General features: G+C 32.0%; 1 protein-coding gene across 2 annotated transcripts in view; it reads left to right on the top strand.

Annotated features, from left to right (window-relative positions):
* LOC133181011 (FHF complex subunit HOOK interacting protein 2A-like) overlaps nt 1–14748 on the top strand; it is a 41847-nt gene that overhangs the window by 2273 nt on the left and 24826 nt on the right. For both annotated transcript variants that reach the window (XM_061315532.1, XM_061315533.1), the window contains exons 2-6: nt 4042–4120; nt 4687–4856; nt 7643–7747; nt 8791–8913; nt 14155–14355. In XM_061315532.1, coding sequence (XP_061171516.1) covers nt 4042–4120; nt 4687–4856; nt 7643–7747; nt 8791–8913; nt 14155–14355 — 678 coding nt within the window. The remainder of the gene's footprint in view (nt 1–4041; nt 4121–4686; nt 4857–7642; nt 7748–8790; nt 8914–14154; nt 14356–14748) is intronic.

The raw sequence follows: 14748 nt of genomic DNA on the forward strand, positions 1-14748 counted from the left end.
ATAAGAAATATAAACGTCCTCAACATGTAGTTTTCAGCCACATTACATTTGTCCGATAATAGTAAAGGCCTAAAAAGAATCACCCATCCTTGTAAAGAATGTATTTTGTGTCTAAAAAATTTGCTGATATTTCCATTTGGCACCTTAACTGTCCTGCGAAACGGACGATTCGGATGATTCTTGGCCATTTGAACTGAACTGTGATATCGGTTTAGCATATATCATGAATTGAACCGTGGAAAAATATACCGCGATATACCGTCAAACGGTTTATCGTTGCACTCTAAGTCAACATGGCGTTAAATTTGAAGCGAGGAAAAAACGTTGAGAAAATGAGTTGAATTTTCGTATTTATATACAATCTCAAAAAGGTTTGTAATGATTAATGTGGTAGTTATTTTCAGTGCAACTCCTTTTGTGTTCTTCAAAATCATTTTGGAGTGGATCCACTCCAGTTTGCTACATTGCAAGTATATGGAACGTATTCTAACTGTGGTGAGGGCTTGTTCCAAGACACAGTTAGATTATTCTAACTAGGGATGGGCCACAATAAAGGGGTTAAAGGTTTGCATAATACTGTACAATGTGATGTTAGTAGAATTATAGAAAGAATGTCTTATCATTAAATTGATATTGTCCTAAGGATGTGGTATAAGGATACAAATCCTTCTGTGTATATTTCCTAAATACATGTAGCAATATAAATAAGGCAAATAATTTTAATTTATAATACAAACATATCAAAGAGTTCCAAATGTCAATGTGGCATTTAAATTTGAAGCGAGAAAAAAACAGTGAGAAACAGGATTGCTGGGAAATACCAATGCTGGTAATTACCAGTATTTCCTGTCCCAGTGAATACTACATATTTTCTCTAAACTTGGAAATATTGGAAAATACTAGGAAATCAAAAGTTTAAGTTTCTTGTATTAATTATTTTTATTTATTTAAGAAAATGCATAATTGAGAATAAATGAATGCAAGTTTTTCTATAACTGTCTGTTAAACAAAATTGAAAATTTCTAATTAGAATTTCTTTTCACCTTTGTAGCATTTTACAGATAATTTATTAAGAACAAAATAACTTGTTTTGATCCTCATGTAAGCACTGTAGGTATTACATGTGCAATTAAACCGGTGGTTTTAACAAATTGACTTTTGACAGTGTTCATGTGTTCCTATTTTGAGATTTAATTATATTATATAGATACATTTACTACAGTAGACCAAATGTTGTAAAGTTCTAGCTTGAATCAAATTCAGATGTAAAATGTTTTGAAAAACTTTGTTCATTAAATTCATTTCATCAAATTCAACAATCAGGGCCTATACAAAAATTCATATGAATTCGATATAACAGTTTTTAATTAGTTTTAACGAATTTAATTCATTATAACAAAGAATTCATTTTAACGAATTTTATTCATTATAACAAGTTTAAGAATTCATTATAATGAATTTAATTCCTTATAACAAATTTTTGAATTTGTTATAAGGAATTCAACAAATTTATTATAACAGATTAAATTCATTATAACAAATTCAAAGAAATTGTTGTAACAATTAAATTTGTTATAACAAATTGGACAATTCATTATATCGAATTCAAAAATATTTTTTTAATAGGTCCTAATGGGTTTCCGTAATTTTTTTATAGTATACCAACACTCACAATTTTTTAACAAGGTATTGTAATGTCCCACTTGTTCACCAAAAGTGGATACTTAGCTTAGTAAGCACAACTTTTTCGGGTTTGTCATGTTTAATGGTTAATTCTCAGACTATGATTAAATATTTTAACCAATAATTTGTATTAGGCCTATGTGTCTATAACCCAACAGATAATTTATGACTAAAATTATAAAACATGCATCTGTACTTTATTTCATGGGAAATACCAGTTATTCCAGAGAATTACCTGTGTTTCCCACCTTACTGGGAAATATGAGTATTTCCCCTTTTTTTCCAGCCCTGTTGAGAAATTGAAATTTTTGGGGGTAGAAGGCATATACATGTGTACCAGCTCAAAAACAAGAAAAAGGTTTGTCATGGTTAATTTGGTGGTTATTTTCAATGCAACTGCTTTTGTATTCTTCAAAATTTTGCTGGAGCAGATGCGTTCTGTTTTGATATTGTAACTACTAGTATATGGGACATATTCTAACTATGGTGAGGACTTGTTCTGATAGACTCATTTAGATTTTTCTAACTAGGGAATATCTTTTTAATCTCTTAGACTCTTTATATCATAAATGTTGACGTCATTTAATATTAGCTGTGGATATTGCCAGAAAAATTATGTTGTTATGTATTGCGATGTATGATGGGATGTTGTGATACATGTAGATAATATTGTTGCCTTTTTCTCTAAATAGTTTTTAGACTTGTCAAACATGTACTTTATTCATTACAATACCCTAGATACCCTGTTTTGGTTATATATGGTCATTTAACACTAGAAATTGTCCACTGCTTTGATACAGTTCCCAGTGGAATTTGTAGTCATTGTTATTTTTCTCAGAGATATTTGCTTAAAAGCCTTACATGTAACTTAGGCGAACACAGTCAATGGGTGCTTAATTTTGAGGTACAGCCTGACTTGCAAACCTCAGTTTTTCCATTATAGTATTTTTTTTACCGATGTAGAATCAGACTTGGGACTTACTATTGAAGCATTGTGATCCGAAAGATCATTAATAGCTTTTTTTTGGTCTGCAATTTTTTTTTTATAAAAGTTAATTAAGAGTTAGTATTCCAGAATATGTGACAGAATTGTATGCAAATTAAATATACAATGTAAATCTGGTTAAATATTAATATATATATATATATATATTTTATCTTCTCTTATTTTTTTAATACTATAGCAAAATACGTAACAAGGTAAATTCTCTGTTGACAAGTTTTGATTTAGATACACTATATGTAGCATTTATGAAGTACTTCCAGTTAGCATATCATCAATACCGGTATTGAACAAGATGTTTTTGTGAAACAGTGATGCCCCTGTTTGACTCCTCATTGCCAAGATTAAAGTTTCTCAAATGCAAGTCAAACTCTAAGGTCAAGGACAAGAGGTAAAAAATAATGGTATCCAAAGGAAAGTCTTGTCACAAGAAATATACATATGAAATATGAAAGCCCTAGAGCACCAAAAGTTCAAAAGTTATGACCAAGGTTTAACTTTTTTTTTTTTCAAAAGTATGTCATACTCCAAGGTCAAGGTCATGAGGTCAAAAATGTTGTTACCCAAGGGAAGGTCATGTCACAAAGAATACACAAATGATCCAAGTGTTATTCCCTCTTCACAGATTTGTATTTTTTATAGATTATTTTTAGATCAATCACTGTTCGTTATCTTCACTTTTTTCACTTATGAAAGCCCTAGCACCAACTGTTCTATAGTTATGGCCAAAGGCTTAAGTTTTTCAAAGTAGGTCAAACTTCTAGGTCAAGGTCATGAGGTAAAAAATGTTGGTACCCAAGAAAAGGTGTTGTCACAAAAATGCACATGTGAAATATGAAAGTCCTAGAACATATAAAAATGAGCCCATGGTCCCAACTATTGTTTGAGTTCAAGTTTGGCCATGTAGTCTTAATTATTACACACTCAGATATCCTGATACCCATAAGGCATTATGTCAAATACAAGGAGTATGTCAAAGTGAGCAAATGGTTCCAACTATGATCTGATTTTGAATTTCAACTAAGTAATTTCAAACACTCAGATATTAAGAGTTTATATTCCAAGTCCCACTGAGCATGAGATAATATGTTGTTTAGTTGTATATATTTGCACAGTGTAGGTGTATATATTTTGATACTCTAGCATAGTGTAGGGGTGTGCATTACTGCCAGTATATCAGTTTATTGCAATATTAACATGATTAAATCCAACGATAATAAATATGATATCAAATTCTTGCATAGTGTAGACCATATATTGATCAGTAAATAGCCTTGATTTTTTTTTTTCTTCATGCATATTCTGTTTATTGCATTGTATAGTAAAGTTTAACACTGATATGTTTCTTATTATAGCTTGCACCTCAGTTGTCCTTGAAGGAAGAGTTTGTATATCATTGGAAGGCAGTTACCACTTTCTTCATGGATAACAAAGGTATGGACATTCCTACATACATGTACTTTGTCTGTCAGACAAAATAACAGATGACTTCCTACAGCTTAAAATTATATTTTTCAAAGTTGTGATCTTCCAAAGGAAGGATTTTTGTCACAATTCCCCCTCATTAAATGTTCAGATGTTTTCTAGATGATACATCTAAGGATGCACACTACTGGACTAGCTTCAGATGCTGGATCTGACCTACATTTTTCAGATGAGTGACCAGGTTAAAGTTTTTGGAGCAGGTCCATTTCCAAGAAACTATAAGGCCTATCTGAACCAAACTTGCAGGGATGATGCATCAAGGGATGAACACTCTCAAACTTCTATGCTTCAGATGCTAGATTTGACTTACATTTCCTGGATGAGTGACTAGTTTAAAGTTTTAGATAAGTCCAAGTAACTGCAAGCCCTATCAGACCAAAATCGCATAAATGTTGCATCTAGGGATGCACACTACTAGATTATTAGTTTAGTGTGGGACTTTGCCTTACTTAAAGACAACATTCATTGAGGTGAGCTCTGTAATCTCTGATTACCTGTGTTTAATATTTGTTTAGGGGAGAAGATGCCAATAGATCAGACGCAGATCCCAGAACACCTGGATCAGATGGTGGTTTTGTTGACAGAGGAGGAAAAAATTGAGCAACTGGATAGTACAGGACCATGTATGGAGTACCTCCTACAACACAAACTCCTTGAGACTCTGTACTCACTTGGCAGAACTGATGTAAGTACTGTTACATAGTGCAACACGAAGTATGAGAGATGCTGTACTCAATGGGTAGAAAAAAACAGAAGTCCAGTAACATAGTACAACACAATGTACTGGAGGCTGTCCACTGGACAGAACTGATGTAAGTACAGTTACATAGTACAGATAGTTACTCAGTACAAAGTATGAAAGATACTGTCTTAGTGGGAAGGACTGATGTACAGTTATATAGTACAACACAAGGTATGAGAGATGATGTACTCTCTGAAGATACAGAGTACAACACAAGGTATGAGAGATGATGTACTCTCTGAAGACACAGAGTACAACACAAGGTATGAGAGATGTTGTACTCTCTGAAGATAGAGAGTACAACACAAGGTATGAGAGATGTTGTACTCTCTGAAGATACAGAATACAACACAAGCTATGAGAGATGATATACTCTCTGAAGATACAGAGTACATGGTATAAGAGATGTTGTACTCTCTGAAGATACAGAGTACAACACAAGGTATGAGAGATGTTGTACTCTCTGAAGATACAGAGTACAACACAAGGTTTGATAGGTGATGTACTCTCTGAAGATAAAGAGTACAACACAAGGTATGAGAGATGTTGTACTCTCTGAAGATACAGAGTACAAAACAAGGTATGAGAGATGTTGTACTCTCTGAAGATACCTAATACAACACAAGGTATGAGAGATGATATACTCTCTGAAGATACAGTGTACATGGTATGAGAGATGTTGTACATGTACTCTCTGAAGATACAGAGTACAACACAAGGTATGAGAGATGTTGTACTCTCTGAAGATACAGAGTACAACACAAGGTTTGATAGGTGATGTACTCTCTGAAGATAAAGAGTACAACACAAGGTATGAGAGATGTTGTACTCTCTGAAGATACAGAGTACAACACAAGGTATGAGAGATGTTGTACTCTCTGAAGATACAGAGTACAAAAGAAGGTACGAGAGATGTTGTACTCTCTGAAGATAGAGAGTACAACACAAGGTATGAGAGATTATGTACTCTCTGAAGATAGAGAGTACAACACAAGGTATGAGAGATATTGTACTCTCTGAAGATAGAGAGTACAACACAAGGTATGAGAGATGTTGTACTCTCTGAAGTTACAGAGTACAAGGTATGAGAGATGATGTACTCTCTGAAGATACAGAGTACAACACAAAGTATGAGAGATGATGTACTCTCTGAAGATAAGAGTACAACACAAAGTATGAGAGATGATGTACTCTCTGAAGATACGGAGTACAACACAAGGTATGAGAGATGATGTACTCACTGGACAGAACTGTTTTAAGTACAGTAACAAAGTACAACATATACTGGGCCAGAAATAATGTAAGTATAGTTACATACTATGTAATACAGTACAACACAGAACTGATGTTAGTACAGTTACGTACAACATAGTACAATATAAAGTATTGGAGACTCTTACTAGGAAGAACTGATGCAAGTTTAGTTACACAGTACAACCACATATTGGGCAGAACTGATGTAACGGGTAAGTACAGTTACATAGTACAACACTGGACTCACTGGACAAATGAACTACATGTAAGTACAGAAACATAGTTCCCCTGTACAGCACAAAGTAAAGGAAACTCTGTTTTCACTGGGCATAACTAATGTTTGTATGGTTACATATTACAAAATAGTATAGTACAAAGTACGGGAGATTTTGTACTTACTGGGCAGAACTAATGTTAGTACAGGTACTCAATAAAAGTACAACATAGACTAAAAGGGACTCTACTCACTGGGCAGAACTGATGTAAGTATACAGTATTTTTAGACCTAGTATCTTTGATGGCTGTGGACCAATGTTTCTTAGAGAAAGTAGATCAAAACGTGTTTATCTTTGTCTTACTTTTTTACCTAACTAATAAAGTACTTCCCTGAATGTGAACTATATAGTTCTGGTTGTAATGTACTATTAAACTGTTTTATTCTTTCACTGAATTTGACTTTAAGCAACATCTTATTAAGTTCATTCTAAAATAAAATAATTATACTTGCTAAACTTATCAAATTTTGTGACTGCTTAATTGACTATTGATCACAACACATCATTTTCCAAGTAAACTGAAATTAATTAAAACTTGTGGTCTATTACCAAGAAGAATACAAAAAACTGTCAATTATTTAATCATTAATGTGTTATTTAAATTTTTTGAAAGTTGCTAGGAGGAAATAGATTGACATGTGCATGCAAATTAAGGGAGTGCATTGTAGAATATCAATTACAGTTGTGAAACAGTTATATCCAAAAAATTTCTCATTTTTTTCTTTTTAATTATTTCTTATTTATCATATTTTTAGTGAGGCCAGACTAATCATATTTATGAAATGCCAAATTTATTTTTAAACTCTCAAGTGTGCAATAATGACAATTATCTAATTTTTCTTTTTTAACATTTCAAAAACTATTTTTAAGCAGTTGAAAAAGGAAATTAATTAGATCATTGTGTCGTAGAAGTTTTAGCCTTTCAGTGACTTGTTCTACTTATCTTTAATTTGTCTTTTGACGTGCCCACCTTGAAACTTTTCAGTGAAATTTGAATAAATTATATTTTTGCTGTTTATTTATAGAATTCACATTTTCTGTAATTATTTCTATTATCTAAGATTTTCGTACAACAATTCCACTTTCATGGTTTTCTCCATCACTGAATGCAGCAAATTTGCAGCAAAAGTAAAGCTGTAAATTCTGTATGTATCATATGTAAGTCGATTCATGTACTTTAAACTACTTTTATCATTTCAGCATCCTCCAGGCATGAAACAAATAGTTCTACAGTTTTTTACCAAGTTATTGTCCAGATTAAAGCAGCCTATCCTGGCCCATGTTAGCGTGCACAGGGCTGTTCATGTAAGTTACACTTTGAGAGATAATGCCAATAATACAAACACAGAAATGCTACTGTTTGTTTTTTGGACTTGAATTTGTCAATGGTGAAGAACCAGAGACCAATCCACATTTCTACTATAACTCCCAGAAGGAGGGGTCAATTAAAGTACAATACAGTAAGAAAATAGTGGTTGGGACTTTGAAATCATTTCTACATATGCGTGGGATTCAAGATATCTGAGTTTTAGACACTGATCAAAGTTTAACTATATACATGTATGTATATAAAAAGAAATCATTAAAGTTATTTATTTTAACTTTTCAGGGAAAGGAAATGTAAATCATGGAATGCTTATTCATAATAATAATTAAAAAAGAATTCACCAACACTTGTGGAATTATAATGTGTGTTTTTGAATTAATTACCTATAATAAAGAGTACCAATCGGTATGATAGGAATAAAACAGTTTTGATTTTATGATGTGTTCATGCCTTGTGTGTAATTGAAAATCAATTTTTTGGAGTACATATTAAATAAGCCAACCACAATAATGAGCATATGGAATACCAATTAATTGAAGTTACCTAACAGATCATCACCTCTTAGTACAATTAGCAATCAATGAAATATTCCTGTGTTTTGACAACTGATGGAAAGGATTCTTTGATACAGAATTGCAAAGAAATGAAAGTTATTTAAAACTGCAGACCTAAATATTGATATTTAACTTTAACAAGAGCAATTACATATTTTTTTTTAATGTTTCAGGTCCAGAATATTTATTTCATACCCCCCCCCCCTTTTCTCAAGACTGAAATGGTTCTTTTAATCTGTATATGAATATGAACAATTATAGATTAGATTTTATAAAAAAAACAAAACAAAAAAACCCCACACAATTGTAGTTTTTAATTGTGATAAATGTATGAATGACAATGGCAAAATAAAATTATGTATGTATGGGTATTATTGTTGCACATTTTAGAATACATTGTTTTAATGCTGAAGGGTGAATGGTGTTTTGAAGCTGATTTTATGAAGTTTTTAATTATTTTTTTTCAGCGGCTGGTCAAGGCATGTGGTGAAGTCCAGGCTGCCCCTACAGAATCAGAGGAGATTCAGTTTTTGTGTACTGTGTGTTCAGTAGTGAAATCTACTCCCTATCTAGTCAACTTCTTTATTGAGGTGAGAATTATCTGTGAAGCCTTGTTCCAGAATTGTGTACATTTAGATAATTCATTCATTTATTTATTTTTTTGTGGGATCAAGATATACATGAAGTTTCATCCAGTTAAGGTGATCATTATGCCAGTATGTACTTTCATGGAAATAATGACTGTTCAGTATACATTCATACCATATCAGTAAAACAGATACGCTCATTAAAAAAAAAAATGTATTTAATAGATTATCATGTTTCCATCTGAATTTACACCATGATGGTAATAGAGATAACTCCTTTTGAAAATACATGATACAATGTTTTGAAAATATAAGCAAACACTTCCATAGACAATTTTCCTAGGTCATTAACTTCCCGATAATGATTTTAAAATTAATATTCAATCTAAGTTGAAACAATATGCTGAAATTGAGCTCTGTACAATATTACAGGCTGATTCTATCACAGATGTAATTCAATGATCAATAAAATTTATTTTCATAAGTATACACTCTTCACGTGTCTCTTAATAGACATTCAAGAATGGTTTTATTTCGTTGTCCTCGATTCTAGATCTGATCATATTAAACTATTTAAAGTACTTTTTGTAATATATTAATAATTCTTGTTTTTTTCTTTTATACCTTACTCAAAATGAAATAATTTAGAAGATCTATAAGATAAAAGTAGCGAAAGAAATCAGCTAGGGGATCGCTAGTAAATAAAATGGGGATAATTCCAGCACTGTTCTAATTAAAATTTATTACATTTTTTGGTGAAATCTGAAAATTACAGAATATTCGAATCATAAATTCATATTCGAATATTAACTAATCGAATGAATATTAGAATGTTCAAATATTCGTTGACATCCCTAGTTTCAAGCATAAATTCAAATGGCAGTAAATCTGTGGCTCATAGAAGACTTGAATAGTATGTGACACTCCTGTGACAGTTAAGGCCTATAGGTCTATTCTTTATCAATGATGTCCTAAATGTAGTACATTTTGAGGAAAAAACATTGATTTTATCTTGTGTCCTGACTGCTGTCTGCTGCTAGAACATTGTATATTATCAGAGAGAGGTTCTTGGTACCCTTGATATTGTAAAGGAAAAAAACTCTGTTAGAGCCTTTAGGGGACAATGCTTATTTAAACTTTGTTCAAAATGGCTTATACATTTGGCTCTCAAAATGTTTAAAATTGTTAATGTTAATCATAAGGAATTTTTGAATATTATAAGGAAGTTGAATGAGACAATTCCTTGTAATTGCAACACTGTCATTATAAATATATCAGTGTCAAATAAATACATGAAACTTACAAATTAACAATAAAATTGACCTGCTTTACCATTGGTAAAACAAATTTTAACTTTTTAATTATGATGACATCATTAAACGATAATTGTGTGTCATACATGAGTGAATTACACCAGTAATCTACAGTCCCCTCACCTTAAGAAATGTCAGCATTGAGACAGATTTATAGATCTTTGATTTGTGGTCTCATTTTTTACATTTAATCAAACACTTCTTGATGATTTATTTTGTGTTATTTAGAAAATTCTAAATGCATGTTGTTGACACATTGTCAATCATTTTTGTAAGATAGGTTTAACACATCTATCTCTTTGGTGCATTCAAATTTGCTTGACCAGTATTTTACTTCATTTTCTTAATGCTTATTAAATTTTGTAGTTTTAGAAAAACACTTCAAACAAGGCCTAAGGCCAAAATAAAAAATACCTTTGTTTCCCCTAATGCGACCGACCCACTTAAATCGTGCCGACTGAAAAGTTTTTTTAATAAGATTATTTAAATATTTTTTTTTTATTGTTTATCAAATTTATAAAATATAATTTCATCAAAATCCGTTTTTTATCAGAACGGCGGCTTTTGTTTTACTCTTATTTGGTGCCGACAACATGTGGCCACAGAGGGTTAGTTCGTGTTATAAAACAATGGTGACGTATCAATTTTATTATATCTTTAACTTATTAGAATCCTACACTCTTGAGACATCTCGTGAATTAATGTACCATGACTAAGGAGTGTTAAGATGGTATTTAAAAAATTAACGTATGTAGTACATGTAAGCATAGCAAAGCCTGCCTCATGAGTAGATGAGGGGCGCTCCTTGTGAATACATATCAATAAATTTCACTGCATTTGATTCGTTTCGTTCTAATAAACAGTTCATGTAAGATCCTATTTTTATACATAGGACCATAGGAGTTGTAAATATGTCTTTGTATGATTATTTCATTTGATAAATATAATTCAGATGTCGTTTCCTTATTCCTTTTATTTATGGGGTATTGACTCCGTGACTATAAAATTAGATATATGAAACTTTAATCATTTTAGATATGGTTTGGTTGAATTATATATTGTTTATACATGTACATGTACACTATTTCCAAATAGTGTTGAAATCTTTAAAATTTGCTTATGGTACGACTTCCTGGGACGGCCAGTTTATTTTGCTTTAGTTAGGCCCTTGAAAACAGGTTGTTTCTTTGCTTTAAAATTTGTTGGGCCGGTGGAAGGCTCCTAATTTAGACTTTTACTCGGCACTTATGGCCTTTGATCATTAAGCATCAGTAAGGGATCTTTTACGTGCCATCTACATGTATACTCCGACACTGGACCTACGTTTTTTATGGTCTTATTCGACTGACCGGTCTGCAAGTCCCACGTCGGGACCTGTGACTTAGAATTAGCTCCCGAATTACGTCGTGACTCCAAAACGAAACACTAGAACTACTGTGCCACGAGAGGCCCTTGACATTTTGTCTGTGTAAGTACTCGAAGATGATAGTAGGTTTGTAAAATGTACTCGAATGTCCGATGGTTCAGTATTTGCGAATCTTGTGTGTTTTGTAAATATTCAATATCAATAAATTTACGCTGGCCTGAGATATTTTACAAGTTCAAATGAATAATATTTGTGAATTAATTTACCATACATGTTGCTTCATTTGTATGTTATTAGGTTTAAAATTGTTTTCTTTTCTTTCTTATTTATAAAGATATTTTTCAATTTTTCAGAATGTATTCCCAAACCTGCTGTCAGAAAAAAATTATTTACCTACCTACCGACCCAACTTGAGATTTTTGGGTCGGGTTAGGGGAAACAAAGATATTTTTAATGATGGCCTAATGGAAGAGTATTATTATTTAATTTCATCAGAATTAATGAGTGTAAATTCCTTGAGTGAAAAAAGGTTTACCTTAACATTTGAATCAGCATGGGCTGAATTCTGAACTGTTTAAGAATTATTCATTAGTCATATGCACATTATTATTAGTCACAAAAACATTTTTTATAATGAAGTGCATTATAGCAGAGCATGAATTATATTGAACATGGAAATATTTTTAGCTCACCTGAGCTGAAAGCTCAAGTGACCTTTTCTGATTACATTTCATCTGCTGTCCATCTGTCCATCCATCTGTCTTTCCATTTGTAATTTTTTTTACATTTTCAACTTCTCAAGAACCACTGGGCAAATTTCAACCAAACTTGCCATAAAGCATCCTTGGCTGAAAGGGATTCATGTTTATTCTAATGAAGGGCCACACCCTATTTCAAGGGAGATAATAAAAAAAAAATAGTGAAAATTTATTGACATCTTTTAAAAATTCTTCTCACTGAGCCAGAAAAGTTCAAACTTATATGTGAAAGCTTCATTACAAGTATAGATTCAAATCATAGGGGGAAAAATTTGATGATGAAGAACAGCAGGGCCAAATTGACTCAGGTTAGCATTGTGGCCAATGGGCCTCTTGTTCTTACAGAATATGTAGCTCACCTGAGCTAATAATATAGAAACATTCTTAGGTAGTGAAGAATCATTACAAGTTTTTTTTTTCAAATTATTATTCCTGGGGTAGGGTAGGACCACAATAGAAATCAAAGTTTTACATAGGAATGTATAGGAAAAAAATCTTTAAAAATCTTCCTCTTAAAAGCAGCAAAGACACGATTAGTCATATTGATATGGAAGCAATTTCAGGTAGTATAGATTCAAATTTGTTCAAATAATGTTCACCATTTGTAAACTGGGGCCACAATTGGCAATCTAAGATTTACATAGGAATATATAGGAAAAAATCTTTTTAAAAAACACCTTCTTCTCGGAACAGCAAAGGCATGAAAAGTCATATTAATAAGGAAGGATCCTCAGGTAGTGTAGTTTCATATTTGTTTAAATCTTAATTGACCCCCAGGGATAGGTCAGGGCCACAATAGGCATCAAAGTTAAATTACATAGAAATACAGTTGAACTTTGCTATCTTGAACACTGATATCTCAAATACCATGGATATCTTCAAAGTGATTTGGAAGTCCCAACTCCTCATTCTTAAAAAGTATTTTACCCTTGATATCTCGAATCATCAGATATCTCGAGTTTTTTTTGGTCTCATTGAGTTCGAGATAATGAGGTTTGACTGTATATAGGAAAAACTCTTTAAAAACCTTCTTAGGAACCAATGGTCCAGAAGAGTTGAAACTTGTGTGAAAGCTTCAATACGTACTTTGTTCAAATCATGACCTCAAGGGGTAGGGTGGGGCCACAGTGGGTGATCAAAGTTTAACATAGGAATTATATATAGGAAAATATCTTTACAAATCTTTTCTCTAGAACAGCAAATGCATGAATTGTCATATTCAAATTGATATTTGGAAGCATTCTTATATAGTGTAATTCAGGTTTATTCAAATCATGATCCTGGGGCTTAAGGTGGAAACACATAAGTTGATTAAAATTTTAACATAGGATTATACATGTACAGGAAAAAATTCTTCAAAAATCTTCTTCTCAAGAATGGCAAAGGCATGATTAATCATATTGATACAGAAGCACCCACAGGTATTTTTTTTAAAATTATGAGTGCCAGGGTATTGTAGGGCCACAATAGGCAATCAAAGTTTTACATAGGGAAAAAATCTACTGATGAAGAACAATAGTTCCATAGTGACTCAGGTGAGCATTGTGGACTGTGGGCCTCTTGCTTGTCTCTTACTATAGATAAAATATTTATTTCAAAATTCTATTCTAAAAGTCTCTCTGAAATCAAAGGACCAGAATGGACAAAACTTATTTCACAAAGATAAACTTCACAAAATAACAATAATGACTCTGTAACAAATTTCTTTTGTGTATTGTTTTAGAAAACAGCATATTAAATAAAATAATTATCTGTAATGTTATTCAGTTCTTCATTTGGGCTCATGCTGATTTTATTTATATTGTAGGTGCCAAAACTCAAAACTGATGCAAGAAAAACTAGTCTTACCAAAGATGTGCCAACCCTTGAGAATGAAGGTCAACTGAAAACTGCCAACAGTTCTTCAAATGCCAACACTTTGCCCAATGCCAACTCCACCAATGGTCCAAGTAGTGATGGGCGAAGTTTTAGCCTTATGAATTCGCTCTTAAATCTCTCACACAGCGCAGTAAGTTTCTGTGTAAATTTGGTCTAAAATTCAGAGAAAGAATTTAATCCTTTAAAGTAAGTTAAATCTTTGGGGGAAAAATTTATTTTCCATAAGTAATTAATGTAAGTAATAAAACATAGGTCTGTTCATTTTCTGTTGGTAAAATACATGCATGTGCATTCAAATCTTTTATAAAGATTGAAAAAAAAATTGTTGTTTTAAAAAAAAGGGAAAATTATGCAAGTTTTAATTAAATAACCTGCATTAAAAGGGTCAAAACAAAGGTTTAAAATGTTTTATCACTGAAATGTCATAGGAAAAGGAAATGGTAAATTAATTTTTATTGTATGCTTCTTACCTGGTACAATTCATTATAAGACCAGATGAGACATAAATATTTGGATACTTAAT

The sequence above is a fragment of the Saccostrea echinata genome, unplaced genomic scaffold, assembly GCF_033153115.1.
Source record: "Saccostrea echinata isolate AGI-Se365-2 ecotype Australia unplaced genomic scaffold, CSIRO_AGI_Sech_v1 ptg000008l, whole genome shotgun sequence".
Taxonomy (NCBI): domain Eukaryota; kingdom Metazoa; phylum Mollusca; class Bivalvia; order Ostreida; family Ostreidae; genus Saccostrea; species Saccostrea echinata.